Source organism: Polyodon spathula, chromosome 16 (assembly GCF_017654505.1).
Source record: "Polyodon spathula isolate WHYD16114869_AA chromosome 16, ASM1765450v1, whole genome shotgun sequence".
Taxonomy (NCBI): domain Eukaryota; kingdom Metazoa; phylum Chordata; class Actinopteri; order Acipenseriformes; family Polyodontidae; genus Polyodon; species Polyodon spathula.
In genome coordinates, this window is record NC_054549.1 from 1,128,811 (window position 1) to 1,146,251 (window position 17,441).

Sequence of the window (17,441 nt, forward strand, 5' to 3'; positions counted from 1 at the left end):
ATACGGAGGCTGCTGTCTGTCCTGGATGTCATTCTTACAGTTTTGCACAGTTAGCATCACCTCTGCTATATTAACCAGAGTGAGATGCCCACAGATAGAACATAAGGACATAAGGACAGTTTGGGAAGGAGAAGAGGCCGCTTGGCCCATCACGGCTCCTCCAGTGTGAGCTCGTCGTTACTCCTACTAGGGGATCTAATTGAACAGAGACACAATCCAATCCTTTTAGATCTTCACCTGCTAATCTATTCCATGCACTTATAACTGTGTAAAAAAGTGCTTCCTACCTTCTGTTCGAAACTTAGTTTCTCAGCTTCCATGTTTGCCCTCTTTTTCTCAATAATTTTGTAATGAGGTGACTAAAACTGGGCACAGAATTCTAGACCCTTGTATACTCTTGTAGAACCTGCCCAGACTGGTATTCCACCCTTTTTGCAATATAGCCTAACACTGTAACATCTTTTTGAATTGCTTCCCCACATTGGGGGATTACTTGTAATGATGAGTCCACTGTAACCCTGCAATCCTTTTCAAAGTCTCTTCATTCCCTATTTCCATCCTGTTCATTTTCTACATACAGTGTGATTATTATACCCAATATGAAGTACTTCACATTTCTTAACATTCAAATTCATAGAAAGAAATCATTAACTCCAAAGAGTAAGTGGCTTCAAGTAGCTTTTTTAAAATTCCCTGAATATTTTAGAATGTTTTCAATCCTTCTGAGTGGTTCTGGGTTCTGTTGCTGTCACACTGTGACTCAGCCTGTACCTGCTTTGAGCTTCTACTGAGTGGTTCTGGGTTCTGTTGCTGTCACACTGTGACTCAGCCTGTACCTGCTTTGAGCTTCTTTTGAGTGGTTCTGGGTTCTGTTGCTGTCACACTGTGACTCAGCCTGTACCTGCTTTGAGCTTCTTCTGAGTGGTTCTGGGTTCTGTTGCTGTCACACTGTGACTCAGCCTGTACCTGCTTTGAGCTGCTTCGAGTCTGTCTGGAGAATCCTAAGTGCCAGGACACAATAGCTTTCCTCATTCCACTCACATCATTTGAAACGTGACCTTTCATTTCCAGCAACCCCATACTCTCTGTGTGTTTAATATAGAGTTGACGGGGCAGGCAGAGTTGAAAGGTCACGTTATCACATGATCTGAATGGAATGAGGAAGGCTGTTCAGTCTCAGTGATCAAATGATAACAGAGCCCAGACCCCTTCAGAATGACTGTCGTCACTATCAAACAGTAAGAGAACGGGCAAAAAAGGAATTCAATGACACTTGAAGCCACACTCTGCATAGCTTGAGTTTTCAATGTGACCTTTGAATTTCGTGCCCTAGTTTTCTTAATTGAAGACCAGCCTTTTTTTCTCCTGTTGGAAAATCTTTCATTGAAACCACTAAGAAAGGACTCTTGCAGTGCTCAAGTCTAGTAAACAGAGGCACTTTGAGTTCCTTGCTAGCGGGGCTGGCTTGATCTAAAGGACTGTTGGAAAATGCAGTGCTTGTGGAATAAAACTTGTGGTTTGAATTGAATTTAGCAACTCCTCTCAATCTCATGCGATGTGTGGACGCTAATCCGGTCCTCCTTACAAAGTGTCGTTAACAAAGACAAGCTTTCCATTTAGAATAGCAACGTTGCATAATGTAGCAAAGAACCGTCGGAAGCAGGCTTTGTTCTCTGCTTTCTAAAGCTCTAAGATATTGTGTGCTGGTTGAATGGTTGCCAATCTTACAGGTTATACAGCAGAGAGCTTTGTCATCACAGTCTCTGACCATAAAGTCACACTTAAAGAGCAAATTGGTATGGAAATGAAATATCAGAGTTATCTTAACTAATGTATCCTTGTTTTCTTTTTTTAGTCTAATCCTGATGACTTTTTAAAGCACTCAATAAAGCTCTCAGATTCATGTCTCCCTTCCAAGTACATCTGGTACACCATTAACCTGCCCCCATGCCATTCTCTGGCCCTAGTGGATTTAAGTATTGCATTTGTTCTGTACAGTATTTGTTACTGATGTTGTTTCTTACATCCACTGCAGTGTTACAAGGGGACTGGTTACATGGTGTACCAGTGGCATAGCTCGGGGTGGTTTTAGGGGTTTGAACCCCCCCCCAGAAATAAATTATTCAAGCAGGCGATTAAACACCAACAACCCCCACCCCCTGCACGTAATTCTTGCAACGACACTGTTATTGTCCATTATCAAAAAATCTCCATCCAGCCCCGAAACAAAATCCTGGCTACACCACTGCTTTGACCCCCCCCCCCCCAAATGAATTGTTCAACTACATGGGACAATAAAACATCTCGATCCAACAACAGAATCCTCCCTCCTCCCCGCAACCCCCAAAACGAAATCCTGGCTACGCCATTGTGGAGTACCAGAGGCTCTTGAAGAGAAGACACATTTTGTCTCTTGGAGGTACAGGGTGCTGCAAACTGTTTTGATGATTGACACAGTGAATTGTATACAAAGTGAATCTTTGCAAAACAAGAAGAATACATTCATTAAGATAATGGAAAAAATGCATTTGCATAACTGTCCTGAAATTCCTGCAGTGCAGCAGTATTTATATATATATATAGCTCTAATGTGTTGATAAACAATCCGTTATTGTTTGGTATCCTCTATGTTGAAGGTTATGTACCGCCCAGAGGACAGCTCTTAATTTGACTTTGAACCCATAGTGACCCGCTGGCTGTCAGACTGAAACCAGGGAAGAGATGTTGCAAGTAGGGGCAACTCAGTCTAAAATTGAACACTAGCATACAGGCTAAATCAGAGCCCTATCCCCTGCAGGAACATGGGATAGAAGATTGTTTTCCAGCTCTTTGCTGCCCTTTTTAAAATGCACTGTTGTGGCCTCTCTTAAAAGGCCCCTACATAAGAGTACCATTTTATAGTAGTTTAATAAGAAAGCCACGCAAAGCATTAGCAAGGAATAGAAGAAGTAACAATAATCTAAATATGTGTGCATATAAAATGAATACATTACTTTTAAAGAGAATAAGCTGCTTTCTTAATTAGTAGGAACTAAAATAAAACCAGCAACAAAGAGCACCCATGAACCCCATGTGAACTGTAATGTTACTGAGAAGGCAGTCCGTTGTGAGGAGCGCTCCAGTGTCTCTGCTTCTGCAGAGGTGGGAGCTGCACTATGCTGGAACATTACCTCCAGGCTATTAGATATGACTAATTGCATCACTGGGAGGTCACAGGCGACACAAACCACTGAAGATTCAGGGGTCAGGAAAGGGTAGGCCAAAGATCGGAGGTTAAAAGGCTGGAATGGTCAAATCAGTGTTTTATTTCCTACAGAGAACACAGTGCTGGAGTTCAAGCAGAAGCACCAGAGATAGAAAAGCTGCATCTCCCTGTTGTAATTAGCTTCAAATGACATGTTCTTCTTTTTAGTGTCCCTGTACTTTTTTTTATTATGTGAAGGAGCTTGTTGTGATGGAGCTTGGTATCATTCCTCAGTGTTGTGATGGAGCTTGGTATCATTCCTCAGTGTTGTGATGGAGCTTGGTATCATTCCTCAGTGTTGTGATGGAGCTTGGTATCATTCCTCAGTGTTGTGATGGAGCTTGGTATCATTCCTCAGTGTTGTGATGGAGCTTGATGTCATTCCTCAGTGTTGTGATGGAGCTTGGTATCATTCCTCAGTGTTGTGATGGAGCTTGGTATCATTCCTCAGTGTTGTGATGGAGCTTGATGTCATTCCTCAGTGTTGTGTTGGAGCTTGGTATCGTTCCTCAGTGTTGTGAAGGAGCTTGGTATTGTTCTTCAGTGTTGTGGTGGAGCTTGGTATCATTACTTAGTGTTATGTGATGCCCTGCTGTTACAGAGTCTGTCCTCTGTCTCTATAACCATGCATGCAGACTAGCCTGGCTCTGCACAGTGGCTGAGTCTGTAGATGAGCCTGGCTCTGCACAGTGGCTGAGTCTCTAGATGAGCCTGGCTGTGTTGCACAGTGGCTGAGTCTGTAGACGAGCCCGGCTCTGCACAGTGGCTGAGCCTCTAGACGAGCCCGGCTCTGCACAGTGGCTGAGCCTCTAGACGAGCCCGGCTCTGCACAGTGGCTGAGTCTCTAGACGAGCCCGGCTCTGCACAGTGGCTGAGTCTCTAGACGAGCCCGGCTCTGCACAGTGGCTGAGTCTCTAGCTTGTGCTGTGCAGGTTTCTGGTTCACACTGCCCTGTGCCCTGTGTGGAAACTAGAGAAGTTCACTTTATATAAAATTAAATTGACACAATGGTCCAGATAAGCTGCGTACCTGCTGTTTTTACACATTAAAAAATCTGAAATACGCACTAAATTAAAACTGAATGCATAAAAATACGCATAGCAATTTTATTGCATAGCTTGTCTGCCTCCCCTAAAACTTCCACTGACAACTTCATCTCCCACAATACAATGTCTTCAGTTACTAGGAAACTGTACACAAGAAAACCAACACAACAAATATTATCCAATCTCTGACTACCCCTGTTGTCTTTGCAGCCAATTACAGAAAGAATAACAACAATTCAAAGCTGCACAAATTGAAGTGTAAACACTCCAGTCTAGCTACAAATCCAACTGGAGCCACCGTCACAGGCAACCGCTAAAACACGGTGCCTGTAATATTAAATTAACTGTTTTATAACTTATTAATGCATTTTATTATTTTTATTATTTCTGTCTTTCTATTGAATTAACATGTTCACTGAGTTTAAGAACGTAAGGTTAAAATATTAGGACTCATTTGCAGACAGTAGCGGTTTTAGGCACATGCAGCCCATTTGTCGTGGCTCAGTTACTATAAAAAATGTATATTCACCTCGAGTCTGCACCAGAATGAATGACTTATTAGCCATTTTACCATTCTTTTTATCTAAACACCACAAGCCGTAAACAGAAAAAACACAACGTGTCTGTTTAAAGCCTTTAGGCAAGTTTATGTCAGTACGTGCCGCGTTATCATGTAACACACAATTTGTGATATCACCTCAAAAAATACATTATCACACTAGAGAAGGGCAACTATACTAAAAGAACGAAATCTCTTCGGCAAGGCAAGAAGGCACTTCATTAAGGTTTATAAAATTCTAAATGGTGTAGATAATGTTAAGCCGAGTCACAGCTTCAGATTTAGACAGGAGGGCACCAATGGAAGTAAAAGGTAGTTTAGACCAGACAGTAGGAAAGCAGGTGTGCTAAGGAGAGACGTGCCTCAATGGGCCGAACAACAGTGAAAGAACAGCTGCAGGTTGCCTGAAGGTGCCCCTGAAAGCAGGATTGGTTTTACCCTCAAGGGAGCGTCATGCCAGGGCTCTGCCGACAGTAATGGATGGACTACTGCTGTAGTAGAGGCATGTTTTATTTAGCTACGGGTTTCTGCACTGGATTTCGAGATGTATTACAATGACTTGCAAGTCATTAGTAGATTAAATAAATGTTTCTTTTGAACCAGCGGAGTGTAACAGAGTAGCACTAAGTCAAAGTCCCTTTTACAACACGCTGCTAACCCACTGTTTGCACTGTTAACTGTTTTTCTAAAATCCCACCGGACATTATAACAGTAAATAAACTGAATATTGTGCAAGCACCAGCGCCACCTAGTGCACAGCAGTGTATTTAACAGATTAAAAAGGGGCAGATCATTAGATGGCGCTGGCTCTTACCGCTATCATGACTCTTTGTGTGCTCTAGCCTATGAACTGAAGAGCAGCTCCTGAACTCACATGACAGTCCCATAGCACAGACCCCTAAAAACACACAAACACTGAGCGTGTGTAACTGCAATAAGAACCACTCAGAATTATTAAAAAGGGAAGGGTAAAAGAAGGAAGCTTGAAGCTGCATTCTCAAAGCTATGTGGAAAAGCTAAAGTATATTGCAAGTTGTGAGGAGAAGCAGGGAGCGTTGGAGGCAGAGTCAGCTGTTTTTATGCAGGATTTGCCAGCTACTGCGGTTAAGCTTTTTGGGGGCAAGGAATTCTAACATGGTCATGATAAAGATTAAATTAGGTAATAAAATGCATGATGAAAAGAAAGCCGAAAAGGGTTGAATATTTTAGGAAAATCATTTCTCAGGAGGTACCGGCAAACAGCAAATCTGTTTTTGTTTTTCATTTTTGACTGTTTGAAAATTGCTGATATGGCTAAACTGTGTTTATTTTTTTCATTGTTGGATATTGAAATAGCCTGGAATGAGCAATTACTGAAGAATTAAGACTGGTCTCCAAATATTATCTTTAAAACATACGGCACTTTTAATGAAATCATTCAAATTAAATATGCATGTCAGGGTCAAACAAGGGTTTTAGATTACCACATAAATTGTACATGTCATTAAAAAATCATTATACTGGGAGTAAATTCAGTATGATTTCAAGGCTTTAGTAGAATAGTAAGTCATTTAAATTGCATTTATTTTTACTGTCACTTTACCTTTTAATGATGTTTGCCATCAATCTGAGTAGTTCTTATTGCTGTTACTCAAATATAGTTTTTTTTAAGCCTGTGGAATTACTCTCCAGTACATATATAATGCAGACTGGAGCAGCAAAGTGTCTTTATTTTAGAAAACGCCAGCACCATCTAGTGCACAGTGGTGTATTGCCAGAATAACAAAAGGAAACATGATCCAAAGTGTCAGATCACTAGATATGGCGCTGGCTCATTTTGTCTGATCTAGCCGATGTGACATGTATCTATAGCAGGCAACTAGATCTGAAAAGCAGCTCCCGCGCTCGGGTGAGAGAGCAGCTCCCGCGCTCGGGTGAGAGAGCCGCTCCCGCGCTCGGGTGAGAGAGCCGCTCCCGCGCTCGGGTGAGAGAGCAGCTCCCGCGCTCGGGTGAGAGAGCAGCTCCCGCGCTCGGGTGAGAGAGCCGCTCCCGCGCTCGGGTGAGAGAGCAGCTCCCGCGCTCAGGTGAGAGAGCCGCTCCCGCGCTCAGGTGAGAGAGCAGCTCCCGCGCTCGGGTGAGAGAGCAGCCACCTGTACAGGAGCTGTGGTCGAACCTGCTCTTTAAACTTGGACATTGCTGAGGTTTAGGGGCAGAAACCCTGGCAGCCTGCAGGAGCTCTGGCAGTCTCCTTGTGTGTCAGGAGGCTCTCCTTTGCTTCTTTCAGACACCCTGGCAGCCTGCAGGAGCTCTGGCAGTCTCCCCTGTGTCAGGGGGATCTCCATTGCTTCTTTCATCTGCTTCTTTGCGGCTAGAGGCACTGTGGCACTGTGGTTCTTCTCATTGCTGCAGTAAATTAATTTTTAGTGTTGGCTGCCAAACTTCTATATATTTTAAAATCTTTCATGCCAGTATCTGGTTTAACTTTTACTTGCTCATAAACTTGGTTTGGAAGATTTATTGTTGCTCTTGTTTTGGCGAACCGTGGATAACCAAATTAGGTATTTTCATGCAAGTGTGATTAATTCTTCAGTTGCTTGATCTCTTATTGTTAAATAAACACTGGGAGGGAAATCGTGTCTGTCATTGTACAGTGTCATTGTTGTCCTACGCAAGGGGTGGGGATGTATTAGTAGTGGACGTATTTGTACATTTACGTTTGTAAATGTTTCCATGTATTTGAAAAAACACTTGTCTGATTGTAATACGACATGGTTTTAACATTATTTAGCATAAAGTATTGATAGTATTAGATTATAGGGATATGTGGGAGAGTCTGTCCGCACACGTGTCTCCCTGTATGTCACATATATATATATATATATACAGTGTCTGGAAGACGGCTTATTAAAACGTGATGGTTTGTTATTCAGGAGACGTTAATGGGAATATCATATTGTGGGGGTAAGGGTGTCTCTCTGTCTGTACATCCGTCCGTCTGTGTGTCACATTTCTACATGTATCTTGAGAACAAAATAAGTTATTCCACCTACTGTAATCTTACCCAGTTTGTATTAAATTATCCATTGCCATTTCTCATACTGTAATCTTACCCAGTTTGTATTAAATTATCCATTGGCGTTTCTCATACTGTAATCTTACCTAGTTTGTATTAAATTATCCATTGGCGCTTTAACCTGTGGTTTTATTGCAAGTATTTTTTGTTAAGTTTTGCTTATTATCCAAACCGTAGATATCGTAATAGCTTAGAGTACCGCTCCATAAAGCCGCTTAAAATAGATGCTGTTTGATCCATGCTGCTAATAATACAGAGTTACAGAATTATTATTAGATTTTGGATATGGCACCATCACATGTTTTATATAGATTCGATACTGATCTCTTCTTGGCTTCAAGAGCTTTTCAAGTGGTTAGGTGATACCCCTTAATGCCAGCTTTCCAAACCAGTCACCAGGTTCTGATTTCTGACTGTTCAACAAAGTAACCAGCAGAGCTAGTTTGAAGTGTCTTTTTATAGTTTACAGCGATGATTAGGCTCTGTGAGCAGGCTGACTGCAGCCACAACACCACCGCTGCAGTGTTATATGGAACTACAACTATGGCGACAGTTTTGCATCACCCTGTTGAATTAACTCATTTTCCTTCATAAAGTCAAATGAAATCTGCTCTGAATGATGTTACGTTAACAAATTGAATTAATACCGCTTTGTAGTTTTCCAAATACTGACAAAAATGTTAAAAATTCACATTTCAAAAATACTGTACTACTATTGTAGATTCTGGTAGACTTTTGCAATATAATTTTGTAGTTTCTTTGATTACATGTTGTTAAATTATATTCCTATAGAAGTTTTTTTTTTTTTTTTAATTATGTCTCAATCCTGAATAACAAGCTGATTTAAAAAGCATGCGTGTTACTGGCATGCTTAGTGCAGGAATACTGTAAACGTTTAATTTTTTTCTGAGGCTAATTTTAATTGCATCCGTCATAAAACTAGAAGGAAATTAAACAGCCATTGTTGTTTCTAGTAGAATAAATACACACAATTTGCTCCAGTACATTACAACATATAAAAAAGAAGCCCTGGTTCCTGCTATTTATAATAAGTGTATTTCTGTGCTGTGCACAGCTGCAGTTAACATGCTGGTGACCTATTCCTGTGCAGCACTAACCTTATTACTAAAACGGTTTATTTGTTTATATTTGAATACTTATTTGGCTAAACCAGAGCCTCCGGCTTAAGCAAACAGAAGGCCCGGATTCTGAATCAGAGACACACATTGCAGTCAGTCCACTCTGGAATAGAATGCAGGCAGAGAGATAGATGTCAGTTTAATATAGCGCGTGTTAGTTCACTTTTTCAGCTTGGTAATCTTCACAATCCAGCATGCATGTTTTTAACAGATTGATGTTAATATGACAATATCAAGGCTATTCCAACAGAAATTGTTCAGCTCTGTACAGTATGTCTCACACAATTTTAGGTTGTAAGGTCATCTCAGGACTGTTAGTACCACTTTTGGACACTTTTACAGCTCAGAAGTGAATTTAGCTGCTTTTTCTATAATATTGATCAAAAAACTTTCTCCCCAGACAATGAAACTCATGCTGGATCATAAAGCATGAAAGTGGAAGCCTTGTGGCTGTATGAAGCTTTGAGACGCACACTACCGTGCATGAGAAGCTGTATGAAGCTTTGAGACGCACACTTCCTAGTGCAAGAGAAGCTGTATGAAGCTTTGAGACGCACACTTCCTAGTGCAAGAGAAGCTGTATGAAGCTTTGAGACGCACAATTCCTAGTGCAAGAGAAGCTGTATGAAGCTTTGAGACGCACACTTCCTAGTGCAAGAGAAGCTGTAGCTTTGAGACGCACACTTCCTAACCTTATAAAAGTTTACCATAGTAAAAGCATAATAAAGCATAGTGAAAGCATGGTAAAGCATAGTGAAAGCATGGTAAAACATAGGAAAACAATGTAAAGAACAGTGAGGTATGGTAAAGCGTATTAATTAACATGGTAAACCAGGGTACATCATGGTTAATACATGGTATTACCATGGAAAAAGCATAATTAAAAATGCAAAAAATACCATGGTAGACTTGTATATGGGTAGTACATGAGAAGCTGTGAACTCTAGACATCACTGTCAATGACTGTCTAGATCTTTTCAGCCAGTATTCTTGCTGATTGACAAACACATGGCAGTTTGTATTTTTCTGCATTATATAAACGTGAGCACTGACACTGCAACAGAAAATAAATTGCTCTGTGGCACTGCGAGCTGAAGGATCTTGTTTTGGAATTTTTTTTAAATGTTGTTAGTTTCATAAAGCAACATCCTCCACACCCAGCCACAGCTACAGCTGTCTTCGGGATGTGAGTGACCAAGAAACATTCGGGGAAGCTGATTATTCATAGGTCTGGATTGGCTGATGAGATTGAAAACCTCTTAACTGGCAAAAGACACTTCCTCTACAACATCTTCAAATCATTAGCACCAGGCCGTTTTGTGGATTTCCAGCATGTGTTTGCACTCACTGTTGTTTCTGCTTGGCAGAGAAAACTGCTAGAAATGACTTTCTCTCAGGAATGAGCCTAGAGACCAAGAGATTTATCCTTGTAAATCCTCAATGACACTGTAGTGCTGAGAAAATTAAATCTGTATTCTGATAAAGAGAATACGAGCCAAGAAGGAGATTGTCATTAGCCCGACATTGTAAGCATTACTGAGTACTGTATAGTGTTTAGAACAAGCTTGTTGATTTTTGTTCATAAGAACATAGGGTTGAGAAAGGTAACTGAATCTATTCAGCATATAGCTATTACCAAAGGGTTTGCATCATTTGGGTCAGTCTCCAATACTTGGTACTTGGTGCATTTATTTCTTTAGTTATCAACTGTGCAAGGTATGATTTTATATAACAAGTAAGATGTCATTTTCAATTGACACACAGTCTTATTCAATAACCACCTAGTATTCACCGTCTTTATTTAGTGAACCTGACGTTTCAAATCTACCGGCTTGGAAACCAATGTGAAAAATGCACAGATTCCTGCTTTGAGAAAAGACTGAAATGCAGTAAAAAAAAATTTAACCGTGGTATTGTGCTGAAACACGGGATTACTGTAGTTATAAAAAGTATGTACACTGCTGCTTGTGTGCTGCATACCCTGATACTGACTCCAACGTGGAGCAGGTCATTGAAATCTTCCTATTTTCGATTTGAATATCTTATATTTGATGAGAACTCAAATGTGCCTATTGTATAAAATCATTTAAAGAAGTAGTGCAGTATAAATATTTATTTTTCTTGTAGTATAATTATTTTGTAACACACGAAACCCACGTTTTGATGATCTGTAATTCCAACATGCAAGAAAAAACACCAACAGTGTATTTTATACGCTTTTAAAATGCATTTTCAGTACAATAACACATTGAAAACCTGTATAACACAGGAGTTTCTTAATTCAAGATACACGATGACTGCACCAGGGTTTTTTTCATGAAATGTGCTCTGTTTTTGTCAAGATTCTTAAATTCTTTTTGTGTGTGTGTATAATGTACCAAACATTTTAAAACATGTATCTAAATAAAATAAGGTTTTATAATAAAGATAAACTTGAACAACTGTTACAGTGACTATTGGGACCAAGTATTGGAGACTAACCCATTTACTAAACTCTACAAAACTGATTGATGATCTCTTCAGTCTGCACCGGAAGCACATCAATCTGTCTGGTGCCTCTAAGTCCCTGTTGACTTATCATATCAGTTCATAATGCATATTTCCTAATGTATCTGACCCATCTTCCTGTTCCACTGGTTTTAGCCAGGAGACCAATGGTATTATCAGAACAACCATGAGTAGAATGGGTTTGGAGGGAATGCAGTTGTGCAGTAATGCAAATTCAAAGTTGTGGATGACTAAAACAAAGAGCATTAGTAGTTCTTTTTTTCATTATTCTTCAATCAAATTAAAGAACACAATGCCCTCTATTGGAGGCCTTTTGTAATTGCAGTAATTGTGCACGGACTGGTAAAGCCTGGTTGATGTGCAGTAATCTGCATGTCAGTTGCTTCACCCCGTGTGGAAGTGAAGATGACATTGTCAGATTTCAGTCCAGTGGTAGATTGTATTTATTTAGGGACTTCGAGAGGATTTACCTAGGACAACCCACTATAGAAATGCCATGTGTTGTTGGTATTGTATGCTTTACAAATTGGAGGAGGCCATTCATCTAGTTCTTAGTAGCTGATAGATCTGAAAACTGTCAAGTTGGGTGTAAACGCATCCAAGTGATGCAGCATCAACAACATGGTTCATTAACCTAGAGTGACCACCGGTCCCTTAGGTAACCCATTCCACATGGTCAGATAACCCAGAGTGACTACCGGTCCCTAATAGAAGCAGCTGGGCTGTTTTTCTGTGTGTCCTGAAATATTACCTCCCATATTTACCTGGGAAATTCATTTGCACAGATGTGCAGATTTCTTCTTGTTAATAAACACTGATAATTTATACAAAAGTGTACATTTCAAAAAATGAATAAAGGGTTGTGATCATTGTAACTGAATCTGTTCCATGTCACCCCTCCTCAGTGAGCCCTCCTGAAACAACAGACCGCTGTTTATACTGCATGTAGATCTTGTAACGACACACCAGAATTACCAGCATCCTTACCCCCTCTAGTGGGATACTACATGTATGACATGAGCCAACCAAAAAAAAAAAAAATCTTTACCAATTTCTGTATGTTTTTCTTTGTTCGTTCCTTGTTGCTAATTGATGTATTTTTCTTTATAGATACTTTTTGATCAAGCTCAAAGATCTGTCAAGCAACAGCTTCAGAATTTTGTAAAAGAGTAAGTACTGATACTTTGTTTTGAAAATATCTTAATTGTGCCATTGTGATGTACATCGACAGAGAGTAAATTATAACATGGTGCGCACTCAGTGTAGCCAATAGCTAGAACTTAGGCAGGCATTGGTGATTATGCAACTGCATTGTTTACTTTCAATTGTTGAGATCACAAGTTTTTGAAGATTCTGATCAATGTGAATTAAAGATTGCTAAATGACAAGTTGTGTTTGTCCTCACCCAAACTAAGCTGTGTTAATAACAATCAAAGTTGTTATAATAGTGGAAAACACTAGTGGAGGCTTTGAGTAAATTGTGATGCTCATAACATCAATATATACTGTAACTCCTGAATGTGTCTGAGATGTTTGCACTGCAGTGTATTACTTTCTCCTGTAGTCTGGTGAAGCTGAGTGTAAAGAATGCTGTGCAGTTTGCAATACATTCCCTGAGGTGCAGGCTCAATGTCCTCTCTCCCTGACTGGGGTATGAGGCTGCAGGCACACTGTCCTCCTCTCTCCCTGACTGGGGTATGAGGCTGCAGGCACACTGTCCTCCTCTCTCCCTGACTGATCACGTTGTTCCCCTGTGATCTGTACAGCCAGCCTCTTGCTGCTACCTAAAATACCACAGTATAGGAAACCCATGCTGTAGATTTGTATTAAACACGTTATGTATGTCATTTCTAACAAATAAATACAGTAAATGGCTTTCTATAATAGCCATGACTTTGAGATGTGCAACACAAAGAGAATGAAGAGGCCTGAACCCTGAGGAAGCCTGCTGTGGTGTGGATGCTTGTTGCCATAGCAATGGTAATTGAGTGAGAATCCTGCAGCAGCTGTGGGTGAGGGGCACGCTTGACCCTTTGAACCTTCTCTCTCTCTCTCTCTCTCTCTCTCTCTCTCTCTCTCTCTCTCTCTCTCTCTCTCTCTCTGTGTGATGATTTGATCTGCGATTACATGTTTAGCTGGCATGAAGTGGGACTTTAGCAGTCACTAAAAATGCAGCGTATGTAAAGAATGGTTTTCACCTGGTGTTCTGCACCCGTTATCAAATTAGCACTTTGCCATCATTAATCCATATAAATGATGTTGAATTGCATTCAAATGAAGAAAAGAGCATGGAATTGGCCTCACAATGGCTGCTGTGGTACACTTCCTGATGCTCAGGGTGACTGCTGAAGTACACTTCCTGAATCTCATGATGGCTGCTGTGGTACACTTCCTGATGCTCACAGTGGTTGCTGTGGTCCACTTCCTGATGGTCAGGGTGGCTGCTGTGGTCCACTTCCTGATGCTCAGAGTGGCTGCTGTGGTCCACTTCCTGATGCTCAGAGTGGCTGCTGTGGTCCACTTCCTGATGCTCAGAGTGGCTGCTGTGGTCCACTTCCTGATGCTCACAGTGGTTGCTGTGGTCCACTTCCTGATGGTCAGAGTGGCTGCTGTGGTCCACTTCCTGATGCTCAGAGTGGCTGCTGTGGTCCACTTCCTGATGGTCAGAGTGGTTGCTGTGGTCCACTTCCTGATGCTCAGAGTGGCTGCTGTGGTCCACTTCCTGATGCTCACAGTGGTTGCTGTGGTCCACTTCCTGATGCTCAGAGTGGCTGCTGTGGTCCACTTCCTGATGCTCAGAGTGGCTGCTGTGGTCCACTTCCTGATGGTCAGAGTGGTTGCTGTGGTCCACTTCCTGATGCTCAGAGTGGCTGCTGTGGTCCACTTCCTGATGCTCAGAGTGGCTGCTGTGGTCCACTTCCTGATGCTCAGAGTGGCTGCTGTGGTCCACTTCCTGATGCTCAGAGTGGCTGCTGTGGTCCACTTCCTGATGGTCAGAGTGGTTGCTGTGGTCCACTTCCTGATGCTCAGAGTGGCTGCTGTGGTCCACTTCCTGATGCTCAGAGTGGCTGCTGTGGTCCACTTCCTGATGGTCAGAGTGGTTGCTGTGGTCCACTTCCTGATGCTCAGAGTGGCTGCTGTGGTCCACTTCCTGATGCTCAGAGTGGCTGCTGTGGTCCACTTCCTGATGCTCAGAGTGGCTGCTGTGGTGCACTTCCTGATGCTCAGAGTGGCTGCTGTGGTCCACTTCCTGATGCAGCCATGCTGGCTCTTGTTGAGGAGAGGCAGGAAAACCTTCGGAGGAGAAGGGCAAGATGGAGCAGACCCTGCATATTGAAACCCAGGGTAACTTTGTTTGAGATGGCTTGCCTCTCCAGTGGTGTCTGCTGTGATGTGGATGGCGTTCCTCCTCCTGTTTGCTGGATGCCTGTGCTGTGATGTGGATGACGTTCCTCCTCCTGTTTGCTGGATGCCTGTGCTGTGATGTGGATGGCGTTCCTCCTGCTGTTTGCTGGATGCCTGTGCTGTGATGTGGATGGCGTTCCTCCTCCTGTTTGCTGGATGCCTGTGCTGTGATGTGGATGGCGTTCCTCCTGCTGTTTGCTGGATGCCTGTGCTGTGATGTGGATGGCGTTCCTCCTCCTGTTTGCTGGATGCCTGTGCTGTGATGTGGATGGCGTTCCTCCTCCTGTTTGCTGGATGCCTGTGCTGTGATGTGGATGGCGTTCCTCCTCCTGTTTGCTGGATGCCTGTGCTGTGATGTGGATGGCGTTCCTCCTCCTGTTTGCTGGATGCCTGTGCTGTGATGTGGATGGCGTTCCTCCTCCTGTTTGCTGGATGCCTGTGCTGTGATGTGGATGGCGTTCCTCCTCCTGTTTGCTGGATGCCTGTGCTATGACGTGGATGGCTTTCCTCCTCCTGTTTGCTGGATGCCTGTGCTGTGATGTGGATGGCGTTCCTCCTCCTGTTTGCTGGATGCCTGTGCTGTGATGTGGATGGCGTTCCTCCTCCTGTTTGCTGGATGCCTGTGCTGTGATGTGGATGGCGTTCCTCCTCCTGTTTGCTGGATGCCTGTGCTGTGACGTGGATGGCGTTCCTCCTCCTGTTTGCTGGATGCCTGTGCTGCGTTGCAAGTTTCACTTTTTTGTTTGCCGCTCCAGGTCTTGCCACCTTTTCATCACCTGGTTGACTGTCCTGGTAACACCAACAGCATTGACTTTATCCACTATAGAGAACCATATGGCCTCTTTGGTAGAATAAATGAAGTTGGTTTAGGCTTTTCCAAACACGTAACTCAATTTGATGCTGAGTGACCTCAGCCGTAAGGACTCGCAGCTCCTCTTCAGAAAACCTTTCCTTTCTATGCGCCAAGAAGACTTTGCTGCCCTTCGTCTGACGTATTTTTTGATTTAATTAGATTTTTGTGCTCCACAAATCTCACAGTGCCTACTGCTCTCTATACTCCTAACTCCCCTCACCCCTGGGCTGTAAGTGCTGCCGCTGAATACCCGATGCACAGGCGGTGCTCATTGCGACCATCATTATCATGATTGCAGCTCATTATGCGTGCGTGTTGAGTAATTTGCATTGCTCTTAAACTTATGCTGCAGTGCAAAATAATTGCCTGGCCTCTAGGCAATTTGGATTTTGCAGCCGCAGTTGTTTGCACTGCTCCTATCCTTACAGCAGCCCCTTAATCTCACAAAGTGCTGTTGGCCAGCAGTGGCATTTTAAATGAACCCTGAATAAAGGACCAATTTTCAGTGAATGATCAGTAGGTGAAAAATATGTATCATCTGTATTATGCCTGTGAATGATGATGCCCTGAACTGCAGGCAGCCCCACAGTAATTCAATCTATACAGGCTAGGGAAATGGGCTGCTGGTATTTATATCTACACTGACCTCCCAGGTCATTCTGACAGATGAGATCATATACTGTAGGCTTTAACATCCCATAGTGACCTTTAAGAACAAGGGTCTGTAAGCTAGGCAGAAATGAAAGGTTTACTGTGCAAGTCCTTTTACCTTTAATAGAACTACTGGGTATATATTTGCAGAAATGAACTTGTCAAGTGCCACTTTTGTATTTTTTCCACGTGTATGTGTATAGGTAGGTTTTAGTGTCTTACACATCTTCAGTGTGTGGTTTATCAAAAGAGGCTATTGCTTAAAGATGGTGATTACATTACAAAATGACTGCAAGAAAAAAAATCACCTTCAAATGAGTAAAAATAAGGATGTATCAACACCAGCTTGTATGAATAACCTGACCTTCATGCACACATGCAAGCCGACACTGTTCACTTCTTTTCTTTCAAATCCGTTGAAGGTACAATATTCTATGCAAAATCATTTTATAGCAGTCAACTGGACACCTGTTTAAATAAACTGTAACATGGCAAGTGTGCATTTAAACACAAACACGCTTTATGGCTACTTATAAATGTGGGACACTTCTAATATCCTAAAATCCCCCAGTTGCAAATGTATTCTAAATCATTCTGAAGGATTTGTCAGGATTGTAGCACCTCTTGTCCTGTGTAGGGGTTTATTTTTCCTTTCAGAAGAGTATTGTGCTAATGACACTTCAGAGTAAGCAGCTTTGGGAACGTCCATGTGCTCTTTAGGGTTAACATATTGTTGTGTTTCAGGGATGTGCGGAAATTCAAAGAGACCAAGAAGCAGTTTGATAAAGTGAGGGAAGACGTGGAGATCGCACAGGTGAAGAACGCACAGGCCCCCCGAAACAAACCCCACGAGGCAGAGGAAGCCACGGGAACCCTTACCGTCACCCGCAAGTGCTTCAGACACCTGGCACTCGACTACGTGCTGCAGGTAAGCGGCTAGTGCTTCAGACACCTGGCACTCGACTACGTGCTGCAGGTGAGCGG

The 17,441-nt window shown here is 42.4% G+C and overlaps 1 protein-coding gene across 5 annotated transcripts in view; it reads left to right on the forward strand.

The window, feature by feature from the left end:
* The window catches only part of LOC121328750 (arf-GAP with coiled-coil, ANK repeat and PH domain-containing protein 3-like), a 152,899-nt gene that overhangs the window by 74,711 nt on the left and 60,747 nt on the right, over positions 1 to 17,441 (forward strand). For all 5 annotated transcript variants that reach the window (XM_041273782.1, XM_041273781.1, XM_041273783.1 and 2 more), the window contains exons 5-6: positions 12,659 to 12,717; positions 17,202 to 17,385. In XM_041273782.1, the coding sequence (XP_041129716.1) occupies positions 12,659 to 12,717; positions 17,202 to 17,385 (243 nt within the window). The remainder of the gene's footprint in view (positions 1 to 12,658; positions 12,718 to 17,201; positions 17,386 to 17,441) is intronic.